The sequence below is a fragment of the Aptenodytes forsteri genome, unplaced genomic scaffold (genome assembly GCF_000699145.1).
Source record: "Aptenodytes forsteri isolate BGI_AS27 unplaced genomic scaffold, ASM69914v1 Scaffold352, whole genome shotgun sequence".
Taxonomy (NCBI): domain Eukaryota; kingdom Metazoa; phylum Chordata; class Aves; order Sphenisciformes; family Spheniscidae; genus Aptenodytes; species Aptenodytes forsteri.
In genome coordinates this window covers 1,175,792-1,196,081 of record NW_008794860.1, presented here as the reverse complement: position 1 = coordinate 1,196,081, position 20,290 = coordinate 1,175,792, and the positions used below count along the sequence as shown (strand labels likewise).

Sequence of the window (20,290 nt, the reverse complement as noted above, 5' to 3'; positions counted from 1 at the left end):
AGAGAATTGCTGAAAATACATGTTTAAACCCTCAGCAAGTTTGCTGATGACACAAAACTGGGAGGAGTGGCTGATACACTAGAGGGTCAAGCTGCTGCCCAGAGGGTCCTCGACAGGCTGTAGAAATGGGCTGGCAGGAACCTCATGAAGTTCAACAAGGGGAATTGCAAAGTCCTGGACCTGGGGAAGAACAACCCCATGTACCAACACATGCTGGAGGCCACCCAGCTGCAAAGCAGTTTTGCAGAAAAGGACCTGGGGGTCCTGGTGGACACTGGGTTGAACATGAGCCAGTAATGGGCCCTTGCCAAAAAGAAGGCTAATGGTATCCTGGGCTGCTTTAGGCAAAGTATTGGAAGCAGGTCAACGGAGGTGATCCTTCCCCTCTACTCAGCACTGGTGAGGCCACACCTGGAGTCCTGTGTCAAATTTTGTGCTCCTCAGTATAAGAGAGACATGGATGTACTGGAGAGAGTCCAGTGAAAGGCCACAAAGATGATTAAGGCAGTGGAGCATCTCTCCCATGAGGAAAGGCTAGGAGAGCTGGGACTGTTGAGCCTGGAGAAGAGAAGGCTCAGGAGGGATCTTATCAATGTCTATAAATACCTGAAGGGAGGGTGCAAGGAAGGTTGAGCCAGGCTCTTTTCAGAGGTGCCCAGTGACTGGACAAGAGCCAGTGGGCACAAACTGAAACACAGGAGGCTCCGTCTGAACATCAGGGAACACTTTTTTACTGTTAGGGTGACTGAGCACTGGCACACGTTGCCCAGGGAAGTGGTGGAGTCTCCATCCCTGGAGATACTCAAAAGCCATCTGGACATTGTCCTGGGCCATCAGCTATAGGTAGCCCTGCTCAAGCAGGGGGTTTGGACAAGATGACCTCCAGAGGTCCCCTCCAATCTCAACCATTCTGTATTTCTGTGAAATCTTAAATGCATATGTCAACTATGAATAGGTCTCTTTTCACTTATCCTACTTACTACCATCTCTGTGGTCACTGTTGTGACCATTGTGTCATGACCATGTGACCATCTGAGCACTTACATAATTAGTATATCAGTGGTTATAGTCTCAACATTTAGAAAGCAATGTGTATAGTATAACATATCTTTATATAATATAATAAAATAGTAAAGCTTTGCACAGTACTGATACGGGAACCACATATTAATAAATGTTTTATTAAAATGAAAACCTGCTGTCTTTTCAGTATACATGTCACTAGGCAATATCACCAAAACGTTCTACATTGTAGTGTTTGCAAGTTTGAGATCTGGATTTGTTTGTGATTATAAGTAAAATGCTATTTGTATCTTTATGCCTGCAAAATACTTATATTCATTATTCTTTCTAAAATGCATTGAGGTCCAAAACCAGAAGTACTGTATCTTTGCCCACTACAGGAAGAAAAAGGAAAAATAATAACTCTTCTTGTAAGTTTCAAAGCAGTTGTGAATAACAAAAGCTGTAGATTATACTCATTGAATAGAGACTCCTGTTTTTAAGAGAAGGTGAAGAACTGCCTAACTTTAGCAGGAGAAACACCTGAGAATTATGATTCTGGGTGCTTTTTTTTAAAAAAAAAAAGTAGTAAAATAAAAGGCATAAAATGCATTCTACTGTTGTTTATTGTAATTTTGTTATTAGACTGTTACTGTTTCTTTAAACAGTTTTTTAATGAAAAGGATTTTTAAATGACTATACCATTTGTTTGGGGAAATAAAAAAGGACTCAATTCAATTTTCTTCTTAAACGGAATAGATTTCAGTAAAAATATTTTTTTATTTATTTATTTTTTTTTCCCCCTAGAGTAAAGTTTGCCCATTTTTGATAGACCCTTCTTTCCGGGCTACTGAATGGTTGAAGACACATTTGAAGGAATCACATTTGGAAGTTATTAACCAACAGGTGCAGTATTTACTCTTGGTCTTACAATTCTGTTCTGCTTGAGCTTGCTCTATTCCAGATTTTAGAGAGCAGTTTTTAAAGTGATGTGATAGCAATCACCAAAAATGGGGTTATATTCCATGAAGCATATGATTTCTCACAGAGTTCTAAGTTACCATGATCCTTGTGTGGTACTGAAAATTTGTTTACTCAAGGAGGTGATCAGAGTATTTAAAATTGGAGGGTCAACATCTAGTATTACTTCTACAAGTTTGCCTCTTTGTGCTGCCCTCTCCAAGATTATCAGTATTTCCTGCTCAGAGGGAGATAGTAAAAAATTTGTAAACAGAAAGGTCTTTTGTATTCTTGGTTGCAGTTCATTGGATTTCAGGAGTGTGTATACACTTCTTCCCTGTGATTTTTGTGTTGTATTATCTACATTGGAAATAGTAGGTTGGATTTTAGTTTGAGATTAAGGTACCTAAGATTAGTTGTCTACACGTCACTGTTTACATGGGTGGCGAGGCTAGGCAGGCATGTAGTGCCATTCAAAAGTCCCTTATTGAACCCCACCTGGCCTCAAGATACTCCTTCAGCAGAATGTAGGTCTTCCACAGATCCCTGCCAGCTCTGTGCCGGCCTTTTAGATACTCTCTGATACATATCTTTGGGTAATTGAATGCTTCCCCTGCTAGATGATTGGCTTGATTACTTTTTAGGCTCTGTTGTCTGCATTGTCTAGGATCTCCATTGACTGTAATGGAGTCTTAAACGCCAAGTGCATGTTTACAAGCAAGAGACTGCATTTAGTTATCTTAATATCAATGTGAATCCTGTCCTTAGGTCTTGATTCAGTTTTGAGACATAGTGTTAACTAGCCAGGACTTCCAGGTGTGCCTGACAGACGTGACACAAGACCTATGGTAGACCTGCTCTCGTCTGGTGCAGCACTTGGAGAGCTAGGCATGTAAAATAGGTTGCCTGTATGTAAGTAGCTGAATAGATGAAACTTATTTAAATTAAACACTTCTGGCTAAACCCTGAAATATCATATGATGCTTACAATAGAATTTTTCAGCTATACTACTGATTTTTAGATTTAGACTCCTGGTATAATGCCTTCCTGTTCATTCCGAAGTGTTAATATTTCAAAAAAAAATTAATCAAATGAATTTATTTTTATTTGCCCAGGACACCAACTTCCTAACTGCTCTTGAGCTGGCAGTGAGATTTGGGAAAACACTTATTATACAGGAAATGGATGGAGTGGAGCCTGTACTTTACCCGTTGCTAAGAAGAGATCTTGTTGCTCAAGGTAAATGACCAAGATCTTTACAAATGCTTACTCAAAGCTTTTGTAGGTTAGATCTATAAATATCATATAAAACTCAATTTTTCTGAAAACAAGTATTGTGTAGTTTTTTCCTCTTTAACATTAACCTGCTGCTAACACTTCAGTGCCTGAAATATGTTGGAGATATGTTCTTGTTTAGTAAGTGGAAAAATATTGAAAAATATTTAAAGATTTTTTGACTGGAATTAGAATAAAGTGTTTTTATCAACTCTTCACAATTTAAATAAGTTAATTTCTAGTGATAATTTCAAATACATAGTTTTACTTAGGAACTTGGGCCTTAAATAGACCAGAAATTACCCAACTGGTTGTCCAGTTAGAAATCAGAGTTTTCGAATGTTGGTGTTGGTGTTGCTGTTTCTCTTTCATTTGTCTGAAACTAAAGAAGGCACACAGGTCTGTCCCTGATGTGACTTTGGAATGGGGGGGTCATAGATGTCAGCAAAATTGTGGAATTCGGTGAAAGGAGTCTCCCTAACTGATACAATGAAAGGAAAAAAACCAAAAATCACATTTTACAATATCTCTGCTTTGGAGAGATAATGTACTCTATATAACTATATATAACTGCTTTGGATTTAGTTGTTTTAAAAGGCTGATATGAAAAATTTTGTTGAAAGTTTAGCAAAGATAAATAGTAATAATATAAGTATCTCAGCATGAATTGTGATGAATTATGTTGCATATTTTGAAATTATATCAAAAGAACTGAGTGGATTAAAAAAATACAACAACGAATGTTTTAAATACTTTCTAAATTATTGTACTTAAAGTATATTTACATTATCCTTATCTTTTTTATTTGTGCCTCAAGTGTTAATTCCTCAGCATGTACCACAGCCTGTGCATGTAATTTACAGTATGAACTTTGGGCACTGAAAATAGCTCAAGGCTCCTTTTTGCTGTCATCTCATCTAATATTTAGATATAATAGTGGGTGATATAGCAGTAATTCTTTAAATGTAAATACGTGGTAAAAATGAATGCAAATGCTGTAGAGTTCTTGGATACATTTATCTCCTATATAGGCAAAGTCTGTTTAGTAAAAAGAAAATGTTAGTATAAATCATTCTTCCATTACAGATGTGCTTGCTTGTTTATCCTTGGTAAAAGTTGAGACCACCACCAAAGTGGTGACCTCAGGGATCCATAGGACGTTGAGTAGAACATCTTTACAACCTTTTTTTACTAGCTTCTGCTGAACTTTGGAAAGCAGAGATATAATATTACAGGCATCTTAACTTATTTTACTCAAGGAATCAAATTAAGAGATTAATATGTCTGCAGAACTGTGGAGAAAGCAGATTAAATTAAAATATACCAGTTTATTCAGGGAAATTGCTCATAACACTCAGGCATCCTCTTTTGCATGTTAATGAGCTATGTTAATGCTAGGTCTGTGCAAGTACAAACTAGGGAGCTGTTTTTTGAAAAGGGAGAATGTGTCACTTTGAGTCTTTTCGGTCACTTCATAAGCAAGCGCGCACTCCTCTTTGTCAAAACGTGGAGGTGGGGGCCTGTCTGCATTATTTTGCTTGTGATGACTGTACATCTTTTCATTACTTGGAATGAAATGTTAAGAAAAATGTGAATATATATACTATAATAAATTTGTCCTTGTACAGCTTCCATTTTCTGTTTGACGTTTTTACAGCATAGGCCTAAAATTTATTCTGATCCTTGGCACAGAAGCAAAATTGGTATGTGATTTTCATCTCTACCAGTGTTTTAGCAAGAGATTTATACTTGGAGCATTTCTGATCTGCTCCTAGTGCTAAAAATAGAGAAGCACCTAACTATGCCACCTCAGAAATTTCTCTGGAAAGGAAATTTTCACTTTGAAACTTTTCATCTTATAATTCTGTTCTTCATTTTCTCTTAGTATCAGGAGACAAAATTTTATTCTAGTCATGTGATTGAGTCTATTCTTTTCTGACTCTGCTAGAATGGAAACCTGTGGTGGAAGGAGGATGGTGAGAGGCCATACATACAGTTTCATTCTGTGACAGGCATATTGAGAAATGTCAAAATACTAGGAATATAAACAGAGATCGAAACCGTGACAGCAGAAATTTAATAAATTAATTGTTTCTTTCATACTGTGATTAAATTAGATGTATTTATAATAAGACAAATTTATGGGATATTTCTTAATGGAATATTTTTCTTTCAATCTAATGACTAGATATTCCAGCATCTTTAGTTTCATAGACTTTCTCTATAACAGTTATTAAACAAAGTCATATTTTAATACAATTATGATTGTACAGCAACATCAACCTTCTACAAATAAACGTAACAGATCCAGAGATGAAATCTAATGGTTTTGGATCATATTCAGAAAATATTGAACCATCTTAGTTAGCCAATATGTAATTATGGCTAGGGGTTTTTTAGAGTGGTATACATCTGTGGAAATGTAAATGAATATCTTTAAATTATGACAGGATTCTTGCACAAAAGGGGGATTCTCCAGTGCATCTTCTGTGGTGTTTTGTTCATTGTTTGAAGATTTGAAAGATTCATTAGTATTACTTTTACTTCAAGTACCTTTTTTGTGATTTATGCTTTTTGTACTGGGTAAGGATAATTAAACTACCCTGTTTTATTAAATATTCTTATGATGTAACTTTCTTACGCTAGTGCTATGTTATTGCATTTTTTTTGTCTAACAGTGCAGGATAGGTTATGTTCCTTAAATTTTTTAAATTTATTTTTCTTTCCAAACAATTTATAAATTAATTTTATAAAATATATTTGCATCTATTGGTCATAAAGTATTACACAAATACTGTTATTTTCAGATAATTCTAGAATGTTCCAATCAGAGTGAGTATAACATCTATTTATTATTTACAGGGCCCCGTTATGCTATACAAATAGGTGAAAAAATGATAGATTATAATGAAGAGTTCCGTCTTTTTCTGTCGACAAGGAACCCGAATCCCTCCATTCCACCTGATGCTTCTTCTATTGTTACAGAAGTAAACTTTACCACAACTGGAAGTGGCTTAAGAGGACAGGTAGGCATTTAGAACAAAAACAACGTATGTATAGCGGACATTCATAGCTACATTCAGCTTCTGGAAGAAGCCCTATGGTGCAGTTTGCATTAATGGTCATGGAGATATTTTCTAGCACACAAATATAAATGATATAATCGATTTTAAAATCTTGGGTTTATGCACTTTGGAACCAAGTAGTGAGTCCAATAGAGAAAATGGAAACCATCTCATTGACTTCAGTTGCAACAGATTAATTGCTAAGCTTCTGTTTTCTGTTCAAGATGCATTTATGGTACCGTGGAAACATTTCTGTTACTGCTCTCCAGTGTCCTAGTTAGAGAGTAATGCTAGCTTCAAGATACTTTGTGTACAGGAAAAATGTAATGAAACCAAAAAGCTATGTATTTTACTTCCTCCAAAATGCTATTAGCTTTTGAGGTTTTTTCTATAACGTTTAGGAAGCAAACTGTAGCATACAGATGGAAGAAAGAAAGAAAAGAAAAGAGAGAAATTAAGGGAAGAAAAAACCCTATTTATTTTGTACGAAACAAGTTTTTCCAAACTAATAAGAGGCTTAGAATGGGATGTAAATAAGATGTTGGTAATTAAGATATAATTCAAAATGTGAAGTATGGATAACCATACGGATTTCCTCCCTCCACTGGAGATAGGGAATCGACATCATACAATGTAACCAAGTGAATTGGCCCCCTCTTGAAGTGGAAATACAGAAAAAAACCCTTTGGTTTTGGTTTCTCTCTTTGTTGGCAGGAGAGGGGTTTGTCTTTTGGTAGACTTGCTGGAAAGAAATTCGCTGCCATTCTTTCCAGTTTGTGCTTTCTATCACCTACTTCTTTTTATATCTGATAACAGTATATACACTAATGAGGACTGCCAATCCTTTAAACACAGGTGTGATTCAGACTGAGGTGCAAAGATTTAGGTCTCAGCATAAAAGGGTGTGAATCAGTGTCCTTAATAAAATGATCCAGTGCCTTTTGAGATGTCCTTGAGTATCTCACCTGGCTTGCATCTGCTGTTATACACAAGGGCATGGTTCACAGTAGTTTCTGGGTTATACTTGCCACTGCAGGATATCCTGGATGTCTACATAGATTTAAAGCTGTTGGATGTCCGGTGCAACTGAGTAAACCCTCAGAAGTCTACTTTCAAAAATATAGACTATATACTGCTATATGATTAATGAGTATATATTATGCTATATAATTAATGAATATATATTATGATATATGAGAGTGTTTTTCATCCTGTTGAATAATCTCCTTTCTTTTTAGCTTTTGGCTTTAACAATAAAGCACGAAAAGCCTGATTTGGAAGAGCAGAAGACAAAACTGTTACAGCAAGAAGAAGATAAGAAGATACAGTTAGCTAAACTGGAGGAATCTCTTTTGGAGGTAAAATAAATTTACCTCTTTTATATCTGTTAGATCAATAAGATAGTGTTCATATTGTTATGTGTTTGAATGAAGATGGTGAAAGTATCGGAATAATGAGCCCTCAGATTTCTTCATTTGAGAAAATAAAAGCATTATTTGCCTGGGGCTGTTGGGAGAGTAAAGTAGATAAAATATGTACATCTGTCATGAAGCTATAGTATTTCAATACATTAAGCATTGTCAAAATTGAATGTATGAATTGTTGGGCTAGATATAGACTGGTTTAGATTGATTAGAAATTTCATTAATTTTAATGCATTAAAAAAGAGAAAACTTTGTTAAAAATTATACTATTTCTTTTTCAAATTATGAGTTTTAAAAAAGCCACAGTTTTAAGCTTGTGAATCATGTCAAATGATACTTTCTCAAGTTGAGAAATGATTCTGTGTTTTGAAAGGAAAAAAAGGTGAAAGAAAAATTTCCAGAAGAAAATGGAAAGATTTGTTGAGAGACATTTCAAACTTTAAACCTCCACAATTGTTTCTTATTAGCAATGAACTGTAATATTCTTTATAGTTAACATTTTCGTTTCTCATATTTAAAATTAATATTCTTAATTTTCATTTTACCTTTTAATGAAAGTAATTATGCTCAGAAACAGTTGCACACCTCTATAAGAAAAGGTAGTTTCCAAGGAAGAGGACTTCTGCGTCTTGTCATGGATTTCACAGAAACTGTACTTCATGCCTATAGGAATGGATCCTCAAATCCTCCTTCCTCCTAAAATGTCATAGATGCAGGGAAATTGACCTGCTGTCTCAAAACCCTCAGTCTGTAGCTGAGTCATAGAACTTGCAGTATCCAGCACAATGGACTTGAACATAAGCTAATCGTTTTTACAGATTCATCAAAAAGTAATAAACTGAACTTTATTAGACTGGCCATTAATAGCTCAATTTTAGAATTTTGCACATAATTATCTAATGTGATTTGAATTTCCACATTTACTGTCCCTATTAAACTCCCTATTACTTCTCGAATACTAAGCTCAAACCTTTTTTAAAACTGTGATGAGGCAGATTTCTCTTACAGGCAGAGAGAAACTTGTTCTCTAGAAAAATTCCATATTCAAAGTTAATCATTGTTTAGCATCTTAGTGTCTACCAGAAGCTGAGAGTTCAGAGATGCAACAAAAAAAGTCCACTTTTTAGAATAGACTTTTTGTGTGATCTTGGAACTCCAAAATCTTTCACATTTGTCCAATCTGAATTGTCAAGTGCAAAATTTCAAGTAATTGATGCCTAAGATATCTGCAACAAAAAGTGGCCAAGTATTAACACCGAAGCTCGTTTCAACTTTGGCATTTTTGTTAGCACTGAAATCAGAATATTCTTTGACCCTGAAGAAAGAAACCTAATGCTCAGTGGAAACTGACAGGTGCTAGATGGACTTTGTCGACGAAGAAGTCAGTGGTGGAGGTGATCTAGCTAAATTCAAGTTAATCCTAAAGCAACGTTAGCATTCCATGTGAAGTACTGTACTGGTTTTCTTCCGAAAGCCTTGGAGTAAAGACATACATGCTGTCTCTGTCTCATAGCTCACACTATGATTCCTCATAGCAAAATCAGCTCCTTGAAAAAACAGATGATCTTGTCCTAAACTCTTTCCAACTAGAGAACTAAGTGCATTCTATTATTCTAACTGGTGAATCTCTGCCTCCAAATATCCTGAAATGCTGTCCTACAGGTAGTTGTTCAGAACTGACTTAACTGACAAGAAGCCAATTTTATGTTGTTGTCTCACTAAAAAATTGTATTGAAGGGTATAGTAATAAACCTTAAATAATAGTGAATCATTCAAGCTTTTCCCACTTCTTATTAGAAGTGAAATTGTTTGTACAGGAGAACTCAGGGAAAATGTGGGATAATCTCAAGGATTTTGAATGGATCTCTGATTACAAAACTGAAATTGTTGTAATTGCGAATATTCATCTCAGTTGGAAATGAGAACTAAATTGTATAGGGGATATTGGAATGTTTTTGAAGGAAAATTAATTTATGCATGACTGGGTGCAGTAAGTCATTACAAGTAGCCAATTTCAGGTTAAATTGGTAGTTAAGTAGAAGAAAAAATACCCTAATTTGTATTTACCATGGGGATATTAGTGCGTAAGACTCTGATCATAGAAATCATTCTCAAAAGCTTACTGACGACTTAAGTTTCAGAACCTGGCAATCTGGATTTTTGGAGTTTGCTCTTGGGTTTTATTTTCCATGCTTCTTTAAAATAGCATCTCAGTTTTTGGAATAACCACCTGCTTTCTAGTACTCTTGATACATTCAATGATTCAGAAATACGTACAGGCCAGAAAGAAGGACAGCTTCCAAAATCGTTACTTTACAGGGTTTTTTTTTAATGTAACATAGATGACTTTTTTTTTTTTTACAGACGCTTGCAACATCACAAGGCAATATACTAGAAAATAAGGATCTGATTGAATCTTTGAATCAGACTAAAGCAAGTAGTGCACTCATCCAAGAATCACTTGCTGAATCTCACAGACTTCAGAGTTTCCTTGATAAGGTCGAAGAATATTCTATTCTTTTATTGCTGTTTTTTTCCTGCTAAAAATAGTCATCTTCTATATAGAGAGGTTATATACATCCACAGGAGTATAAGATCTGTAACATGCTAAATTAATTTTTTGGAGTAAAAGATATTTGGGATATGCAAGTACAGAAAGTATTTTCAGTAATTAAATTCCTTTGTTTTACACATGGTGAATAGCTACACAATTTAAAGTATGCCTGTTTGAATTAAAGGAATTTTCACCAAGGACTTATTGGCAAATAATGGGTTTTGACTTTGTTTTTGCAATCTGCTATTGCAAACAGTATGGCTCATATGGATGTTCTTACTTAATATATCCCTTGCTATTGCAAAAATTTAGATCACTGGTGATGCTATTCATCTGGCATGCTGTTTTTGTAACACACTACAGAGTTTTCCTCTGTGTTATTATTTGTTTAGTTTAAAATTTTCTATTGAATTTTGGGATGTGTTCTGTGGTGGGAAGAAGCCTCAGTGCCCTAGGGATTAATTTCCAAAATGTTCTTCCTAATTTAAAGAATTTTTTGCTAAAAATGCTTTCTTCCAATTTTGAAATCTAAAGACAGTGTTGAAGTCTTGAGTGCATGTCCCTCAATTTGAAGAATTGGAAAGGATTCAGTTTTCTAAAGCAGTGGGAGTCATCCGAATGTTTTTTCAGTGGGATGAATAAATGTTTATGCAATAACCTAGTAATGTACAAGAATTGGAAAGGATTCAGTTTTCTAAAGCAGTGGGAGTCATCCGAATGTTTTTTCAGTGGGATGAATAAATGTTTATGCAATAACCTGTAGATGGCAGTAATGTACTGGTTTTTTATATATGTATGGGGTTTTTTATCCACAGGAGAGGGACGCCTATCTCCCTTTAGCTGAGAGTGCTAGCAAGATGTACTTTATTATCTCTGACTTGTCCAAAATTAATAATATGTACCGGTTTAGTTTGGCGGCTTTCCTGCGGCTTTTCCAAAGGACTCTGCAAAGCGAGCAGGTATTTTCTCTTTTCCTGAAGCTGTGAATGCTGCAGGAGAATCAATCTGCTTTGATCCTTAGAATTTGTTAGTTGCTCTGGACATTTTTAGAAAATAATGTATAATAACTGATGATGCAATGTATAATAAGTTGTGATGCTGAACTGTTGTGCTTTAGATATTCAGAATACATGCACATGGAATTTTTAATGATCTTACATTACGTATAAATTGTAAAATTGCTGTGCCACCTGAAAACGAAGTAACTCTTATTTGTAATTTCAGGCTTGCTCTTTGTCTAAGGTGAATTAGGAAAAACGAGGTTAATTATAACTTTCCTGAAGGCTTTATTTAAATAAATTAGTGATCTAATCTGCAAATAACGCTAATTTTATCAACAAGGAGTAGAATAAAACCTATATTTCTACATGGTTCAGTTACCTGAAGGAAGATCAAAACTTTATCTACTTTTATACAGTTTGTAAGCATGAATGCAGCCTGTCTTGTTGAAAATGTAATTTTTAGTTTTCTGTATTCTAATGGCCAGTATATTCTTCTTACTGAAGCACAGAATTATGGATTTATCCGTTGTCACCTCACTCTTTAGATCTAAAAACCCACACTGGGTAACAATGCATTTTCTTTTTATTCAGCATCTCCAAAATTCATCTTTTTTCTTTGTTTCCACTTTTAAAAGGCATTCACCAGCCTTTCATCATGTCACTTTTGGATTCCCCTTTATTCTGGCATTTGTGCTTACAACTTTCCTTCAGCTCCAATCATTACCAGGAACACAGTTCTGACTATACAAAGTTGCCCTCTTTAATGTGCTTTACCTGTTACTTTTTTTCCACAACATAGGCTTCTAATTTCTTGTTCTTACTTTCACACTCTTTCATAATTTCTTTGCTTCCTGCCTAATATGTTAACCTTTCTAAAGCTCAACTTCTGGTTTTGCCTTCTTTGCTTTCTTCCGTTTTTTCTTCTCCTCTATCCAGTTCTTCATTTGTCCCAAGCTATCTTTTAGACATGGGGAAGGTATTAGTCGAATCAGCTTGTGAATCCAAATTGCCCTCCTTTATAAACTCATCTCTTCAAATTCCTGCATGGTAGAAAGGAGCTTGTTTCTGATAAATCTCATACTACCTGTTACCTCCCCCACGTTTTTGGTTTTTTTTCCCTCTTCTTCCTTATTTTATCCTATCTTTCTTTCAGTTTTCTCCTCCTGTTATAATTAGTCTCTTAGTCTCTCAGCTTTGAAGGACAGAGTATATTTACTGTTTTCTACAGTGCTTACCTCAGTTGGGCCAAATTTGGCTGGAAGTTTAGTAACTACACTTAACATCAACATACCTGTTTAATAACATTAAATACAGTAATTCAATACATAAGCAATTTTTTACCAAGTGAAAACTATGAGATGTCAAGGGTATTAATGTTAGAAGAAACTGTTATCTCATTCTCTATGTATTTAACTTATATATAATGTTGTATAATGTTCACAGTCAAAATATTCAAGGCTAAAATACTGATTTCTTAATGCTTCAGCATGAACTTCTCATTTTATCATCTACTCATTGATAGATGCAGCTGAGTTCAATAATATATTTTTAGAACTAGTCAGTGTCACATAGAGTCCAGATTATTTGTGTCATTCTGGTGAAATTTACAGGGTACATAAAAAGATTTTTACTTCCACATGAATTTTTGAAATCCAGACTTTCTTTTCAGGATTCAAGTAATACTGAGGAAAGAATCAAGTCACTTATTGGCTCATTGAAACATACAGTGTATGAATATGTTTGTCATTGTTTGTTTAAGGTAAGATTGTATTTTTTCCGGCTTTTATACAGTGCACTGGGTTTGAAAGTATTCTTTCAGCAGCCAACACTTGATCTACTTCAAATAAGCAGTATTGTGTCAGTACATATGTAATACATGCAAACAATTACACTTGCAATATTTAACATGCAAAATGAGGACTAAAAATTAGGATATGACAGAATAAAGATTGCTTATGCACATTCTCCACAGAGCAGTTTTCTAATGGACAAGACTATTCTCAGTCTAGTCCTATTTCTGCTTTACCTCTGGCCCCTCATCTCTGCCTCATTCTTGCTTCATAGCCAGTAGCAGGCTTCACAGGCTTCTGAGCACTCTTACCCTGTTTGCTCTTATTTCTAGCATTTCTTAAGCATGAGTGTTTAACCTAGCAGTCGTGTTAAGGTTTTGTGTGATTATTTGTTTGTTTGTTTGTTTTTTAAAAAAAGGAAACAAAAAAACCATTGTAATATTCTCCTTTCTCTCTTTACTTCCGGCTCCAAATCTTTACCAACTAGCTTTTTTGTTTCTATCTGTTGCCCTGTTCCTTCATATAATGTTCTTAATGTATTTCTTGTTTGCCCTGTATTTGAATCAGGTGGCTTTTCTCTTCTTGCTTTCTTGGTGAACACCTAAGATAGATATGCCCTTCACTTTCAATTTTAAGTTTTACTTTCACATGGAACAGTCATAACAGGAGGTGTTTGTCTCACAGTACCAGGCTGAAGAATGCATAGTAGGTCTGCATAGATGATTTGAGCAGTAGTAGAAATCATGCAAGTCTGGGTTTGATCACTGAGAATGGAGAGATCTTGGAAAATTTTACAACACTTCCCCCTTTCCCCCCAATCTAGCCACACTGTATTGAGGATGCAGAGGTGGCAGTTATTTCTAAGGATTTTGGTTTATCAAAGTCCAGGTGGATTCTTATGAAATAGTCTCATAAAAATTTAATGTCTGTGTTTGAAGTCATGAGTTTGTGAAGCCTTCCAATAAGTCATCACATCTTTTGAATATTGGAAAGCAGCTATTTTTATGTATCAGAAAAGATGAAAGATTTCAAAAGCAAGACACAGACAGGAGATTTCTAGTAGGAAAGATTTTCACTGTGAGTGGTCAGACTGGAGTTTAGAAAATACTGAAAGTTTAAGTGTTACCATGCAGCTTCAGACTAATGGTCCATCCAGCTTATAGTATCGTGTTCTGATAGTGGAAAGAACAAATAAGCTCCTCACACTATCAGCAATCCACTGCTAATTCTGCCTTTTATCCATGCAAATTTTTAAAGACTACTGTGGCACGGAGGCTTTACTAGTGTCTTCATAAAAGGTATAAAAAGCTGATACAAGTTAAAAAGTTTGACAGACATGTAGACGTGGCACTTAGGGACATGGTTTAGTGGGACTTGGCGATGTTAGGTTTACGGTTGGACTCAATGATCTTAAAGGTCTTTTCCAACCTAAATGATTCTATGACAAGTTTATACCTTTTTAAGTGTGTTAGAATTAGGAAGGATGGTTTTGTTTGTCTGTGGTTAATATTTATGTTTGTGCGTACCTAGATTTCATCTATGCTGGTATGTGAAGTGGTGCCAAGAAATTTTCCTGACCACTGAAACCGGCCCATCTGTACTGTTAATTTGTCAAAATAGCTACTGTCATAGGCTTGGCCTGGGCCAGTTACCATTTTTCCAAACAATTCCCATTCAAATTCTGGATACTAAATCATCCAGGGACCATTCTAATAGGCAGTTTGGATTTGGATTTGCTTGCAGACCTTGTCTGAGAGGATGAAAGAGTTGAATGGTGTGGATTTCAGCCATTCCATGGCAGTTGTTCTGTGTCATATGATGTTCACGGACGTATTTTATTTATCAGTACAAACAGAACTTTAGTGCTTTGCACAGTTTGACCCTGATTCCTAGTTGGGGCCTGTTTGCCCTCCAGTACTACCTCTGTAACAAAACCAGTATTAAATATGTGCAAAAATAAAATACGATGTCCTTCATTTGCTTTAATTGTATCCTTGGGGATACTTTGTACTGTACGGTTTTGTAATTGAAAGAATTAATAAAACAGAACTATTTAAAATAGCAAACAACAACTTTATGTATCGGTATCCATAGAGATACAGATTACGCCAAGAGTTTGTTGTGGTTGCCATCATGCATTTCTGCAGTTACCCAAATCCAGTTTAAAGCAGCTGTGACTCATACGAATTAAATTATATATAGCCTCCTAGTTGTTTCTAAGGTCGGTCATTCCAAGGGCAATTAAAACCAGTAAGGATATGGTCTCTAAACCACATATGTTCCTTTAATCAGTCAGCCATAATTCTGGAACCTAATCACCAGGTAAATTATTAAATAATAATCTCTATTATTTGAAATACAGACACACCTGCAGTTGAAGTTACTTTTATTGCACATGAGAAAACTTCCCAAAGATGATGAACATCTTGAACACCCTTACTCCGTGTTTTTGTTCTATGTTCTTATATCTGTCTGTTTCTGAGCTGACGTGTCAGGCTTGTAAAAAGGCATCTGTATGAGAAAACATGAATAAGAAAAGAAAACAAAAGTAATTTGTCCCTCTTATATAATTTTGGCCTCAAAAATATAAGACATAGAGATGAGAAAGCCAATATTAGTCAAACAGTTCATCTTATACCTTATAACATGTATATAATATTTCCTAGAGTATGCTTCCTCATATTTGGTCCTATCTCTTCTGAAAAGTCCCATGCAATTCGTCTTTCAGTAGTATTCTTGGTAATTTAATATTCTTTAGAGCGGTAATTCTCTGAAGCTAAGGACAATCAGGCTGTCATTTTGAGGTACGCATAAGGCACGTATGTGGGAAATGACACCATGGAAAATTCAAACAACGTTGTTTAGAAGTCAAGAATAGAATTGATTTCTACAGGAGTGCAGGTGTGTTGTGTTTATCAGCTGGTTGAGATGCCTGTGCTCTGCAGGCTTAACCCAATCCCATGCATCACTGTTTTTTCTTCTGTTCTTCCCTTTCACCTGTGCTTTATGCTTTTTAGTAATGTTTCACCTTCTTGAAAGGAAGAGGTACCAGCTTCCTTATGCTTACTTAAAATTCTAATGAAAGAAAATATGTGTATATCTTCTGTTGTCCGGTAAAATGCATCTTCCAGATTACAGCCAGACTTTGAAAATTGGAGGCCTCAATCTAGGTTTCTTAGTGCTCCTGATTTTCCAGAGTACGAACTTCCAGTTTTTCATGTTGACTTCATTACATAGTAATCTCTCCTTTCCAGCACAGCTTTGGTAAAACACATCTATGAATGTTTCTGTGTATGGACATAGGAATCTCAGTTTTAACAAGCCAATATTCTTTCCAAAAATATTGTCCTGAATGTTTGCATGGTTTATTCTGTGGCTCCGGTAAATCCTTATTCATGGTTTATTGCTCCAGTGCTCAGAGACTGATTGAAATTCAAGTGATGCGACAGACCTAGGAAAAAAGTCAGAAGGTTACAATTGTTTGGGGTTTTTTTAATCAAAATTCTGTTTTGAAAATTTGCTATAAGAAGATTTCAAGCATTTCCTATGCACAGTTTGAAAAATAATGGATTCTGTTTAGTATGTTTGCTTTATTACACGTACCTGTTTTTTCTTCTTCCCTTGAATTTAGATGTACTTAGGTACAAGTTTTGGGTTAGTGTTTGTCTCTAAGTTGCAGAGGTATGTAGCAATTTTGAATTAAGATATGTGTCATTAAGTCACTGCTATGGAATTAGATGTGTTTTATTAATGAAATTTTGTTACTTATAAAAAAAGCAGAAAGGTGACTTTTGATGAACATATAAATACAGTTTTACTGCTTTTATTTCAGGCTGATCAGCTAATGTTTGCTCTACATTTTGTACGAGGAATGCACCCTGAACTTTTTCAAGAGAATGTAAGTGCTAGAGGAGAAAATCCCCAAGTGATTTACTTAAACTTAGTATGAAGAGTGAATGAGTAGATAAAAAGTTTTTTCAGGAAGTGTAGGACTTGGGATTTTAGGCTTATATGCTACTATTTTTCTATAGTTACTTTTGGATGTCAACATGTTTATTAGGTTCAAAGTGAAGATTACCATGAGAAAGGTAGGTAAATGGTTGCCTTTTAAATAGGGGTCTGAAAAAGATGTTTATGGAGAGTTTTTGCAGTTTTTTGCAGGCACTGTATCAGTGTTTCACGCCACCATGTGGCTAGACATTTATCCATCCTTCCAGTTAAATACACATTTCTTTATAAGTAAAGTGATGGATACACGTGTTTCACTGTGACCAAGGGTTGCTTGCACATCGTGCCTTGGTATTGAAATGCAGAAAAAGAATACAAGACCTAGGAAGAAACGAAGTAAAAGTCTGATTCTGCAATCTGCAGTTGAAGACACTTAAAGCAAAGAGTCTTCCTGGAAGGTGAAGTAATGAAGTTATCTTTTGTGCATTTCAGCCATTGATTCTTCAGTGTCTAAGAAATCACTGGAGCAGTGATCATTTATGTCCTCATTTGCAACAGTGTCTTCAAGAGTGCACTGTACAGAGAGTGTCCTTCTTGTATGTTGTTCTCTGGCCACATAAGTATTGGATTCTTTGCACCATATTGGTTTATCTTTGAGAGGAATGATGCTCTCATCCTGGAATGGTTTATGTTTTTGATAGCGCAGTGGGATGCAGTTGGTATAGGTTCACATCACATTTAATAAAAATGGCTCTCCATTCAGTTTTCAGGCAAGTGCTGCATTATTAGCATATTCACAAAATTTGAGAGCTGTCATGTGACATTTTTGACAGTGGTCTGAATTAGGCCTAATCTGAAAATGCCTAATTTATGGGGAATTTAACTATTGTTTAGAGGCTACCCTATTCCCAACAAAATTGCAGCAGAGCTTACGTACTGCTAACCCTTATTCTCTTTGGGTGTTAGATAATGCTTTTGCCCGACACGGAGGTTCATAGTGAATTTGCATGTTTCCGGTAAAATGGTACTTTTAGTGGTGATTGAATTGGTAACTAAAATTTAAACACCTGTTAAAATTCCTCTGAGCAGGTTATCCTAGACTTCCTGACTAGGAAACAGGAAAAAAACCAGACCTGTCAAAGAAGCAATTTGTTTCATCATAAATGAATTTTGTAAAATAGGTCAGATGGATTACCGCTAAAATTGTTTACTTGTTACCATTCCCCTTACAGGCAGACTAGACTAGGTGGCTGAGATGTAGATGCCAAAGTTATAGTTGTCTATAGTGTAGTGAAATTAATCCTATAAAATGTGCCTGCAATAGAACAGTATGCACAATCAACTCAATACAATTGCTTAAACATGGCTGATTAGCGTGAGTCAATACACATTTAATTATCTAAAATACCTACATTGAATGGAGAGACAAAGCTATGGCTTTCTGTACTAGAAGCTGGAGACCAGAGGGAGTATGAAATGATACTAGATGTCAATTCACTAGAGGAGAGTCCATTATAGGGTAAAAGGTAAAAATCAGATAATACGTTTGAAGGAAGTAATGGAACTTGATTATATGAAGGATGTGGGTTTAAAGTACAAGGTTTAAGAAAGGTTGGTTGAAACTTTTTGATGTTATGAATGCAATGTAGTTTTATTACAGACATATGGATTGACGAAGTGAAATCCCACAGTCTTTCAGCAGTGAAGCTGCCTGATAAAAATAACTCAAATTAATCTTCTTGGTAGAGGCATACCCTGGCTACTCTTCATTAGTAGAACTTCCCTAATACATCTTTATTATTTCTTTTCAGCTTCTGAAAATATCTTGCTTTATCTTTCTAGTCCTTGAGTTTATAAAGTCATGAAGGCAGCAACTTGCAAATAGTTTTCTGACTAAATTAAAGCCTAGCCTCCTAGGCTTCTTAAGAATTTGTAAGTACTGCTTTGTGTTGGTTGCTATTTTTTTAGCGTGCATTTCCATCAGCTATTAAAGCTCTTAACCAGCTTAATCTAGGTTACATATAATGCACATTCCTGCATTATCTGAGTACTCAAGCATTAAAACAGGCAAATAATATCAATAATTCTCTTACTTCTCTGAAAGGTAGAAGTTATTTTAATTAAATTGTTAAGAAAAAAGTGCTTGTGCAAAATATTTATTGAGGAAAATGAAGCTGAAGTGGTCATTCTTTTGAAGTTATTTCTTTTAAAGCTTTTAATGTGATGAGGCTAGAAGTAGCTTATTATGCTGCTAGAGAATTTAGTATTCTAAGTTCCTATCCCAAAAGAGATCAACCTTCTGCACTTATGAATTTTTTGCAATGTGATGAGAAATTTTATAGTACAACTATAGTACAACTTCAACATTATATTATAGAATGCCTTGGCTTCTAGTAGAGACATTCTCTTTCTGAATCAATATATATAGATTTTTCAGAGGTAGTTTTACAAGTCTTTACATATTACATTTCTGCTTTTCTTCATAAAACTGTTACACGATTTCTGGTTTTAAAACTAGGGAGACTTCATGTATTTTTCTGCACGAAAATATGCACGAGCATTATCTTTGTAATTGGGAGAGGACCAGGTTTGTAATTGAAAGAGAGTTGTTCAAGACAATTAGATTGAGGGATGCAAAAAGCTATGCTCTGGTTTGTATCAGAGTAGTACTAGTTGATTTACTTTTTCATTTGGAATTTTACTATTGTCTTTAACAAAAAATAAAATTTTCCTTATCATAGAGTTATAGATACTGCTTATGTAAAATTTCAATACTCTGAAGGTTTTTTAGTATATTTCTTACCACCTCCAAATATAGGATTATGTCATTTCTAGTATGTTCTTAAATACTTATCTAATCTGTCTTAAAATGATTAAAAGCTGTCTTCCTGAATACAAATACCAAGTCTAAAAGATTTAATCATACAGAAATTCAACTTACATTTCCCCTTTGTTAATGCAACCAAAGTATTCATAATATAAATCTATTATACTAAGTATTCCTCTTGTTCTAATAACTGCATCTTTTGGATACTATAACATGAAACAATATTGAAACATGGATTCTGTAGTTATCTGTTCTATGTGGGCTGCTGATACCCCATCAGGCAGTATGTGTGTCTTTACCAGCCAAGTGTGTTACTTCTTGTGGTAACGTGGTCTGCCTGGACTTCAGTAAAGCCTTTGACACTGTCTCCCACAGCCTTCTCCTAGAGAAGCTGGCGTCTCACGGCTTAGACAGGTGTACTCTGCGCTGGGTCAAAAACTGGC

The 20,290-nt window shown here is 35.2% G+C and overlaps 1 protein-coding gene across 1 annotated transcript in view; it reads left to right on the top strand.

The window, feature by feature from the left end:
• Positions 1-20,290, top strand: part of DYNC2H1 (dynein cytoplasmic 2 heavy chain 1) — a 202,261-nt gene that overhangs the window by 70,893 nt on the left and 111,078 nt on the right. The window contains exons 64-71 of the mRNA XM_009274630.1: positions 1,810-1,908; positions 3,079-3,202; positions 6,101-6,264; positions 7,542-7,661; positions 10,092-10,226; positions 11,097-11,240; positions 12,952-13,041; positions 16,905-16,970. Of these exons, the coding sequence (XP_009272905.1) occupies positions 1,810-1,908; positions 3,079-3,202; positions 6,101-6,264; positions 7,542-7,661; positions 10,092-10,226; positions 11,097-11,240; positions 12,952-13,041; positions 16,905-16,970 (942 nt within the window). The remainder of the gene's footprint in view (positions 1-1,809; positions 1,909-3,078; positions 3,203-6,100; positions 6,265-7,541; positions 7,662-10,091; positions 10,227-11,096; positions 11,241-12,951; positions 13,042-16,904; positions 16,971-20,290) is intronic.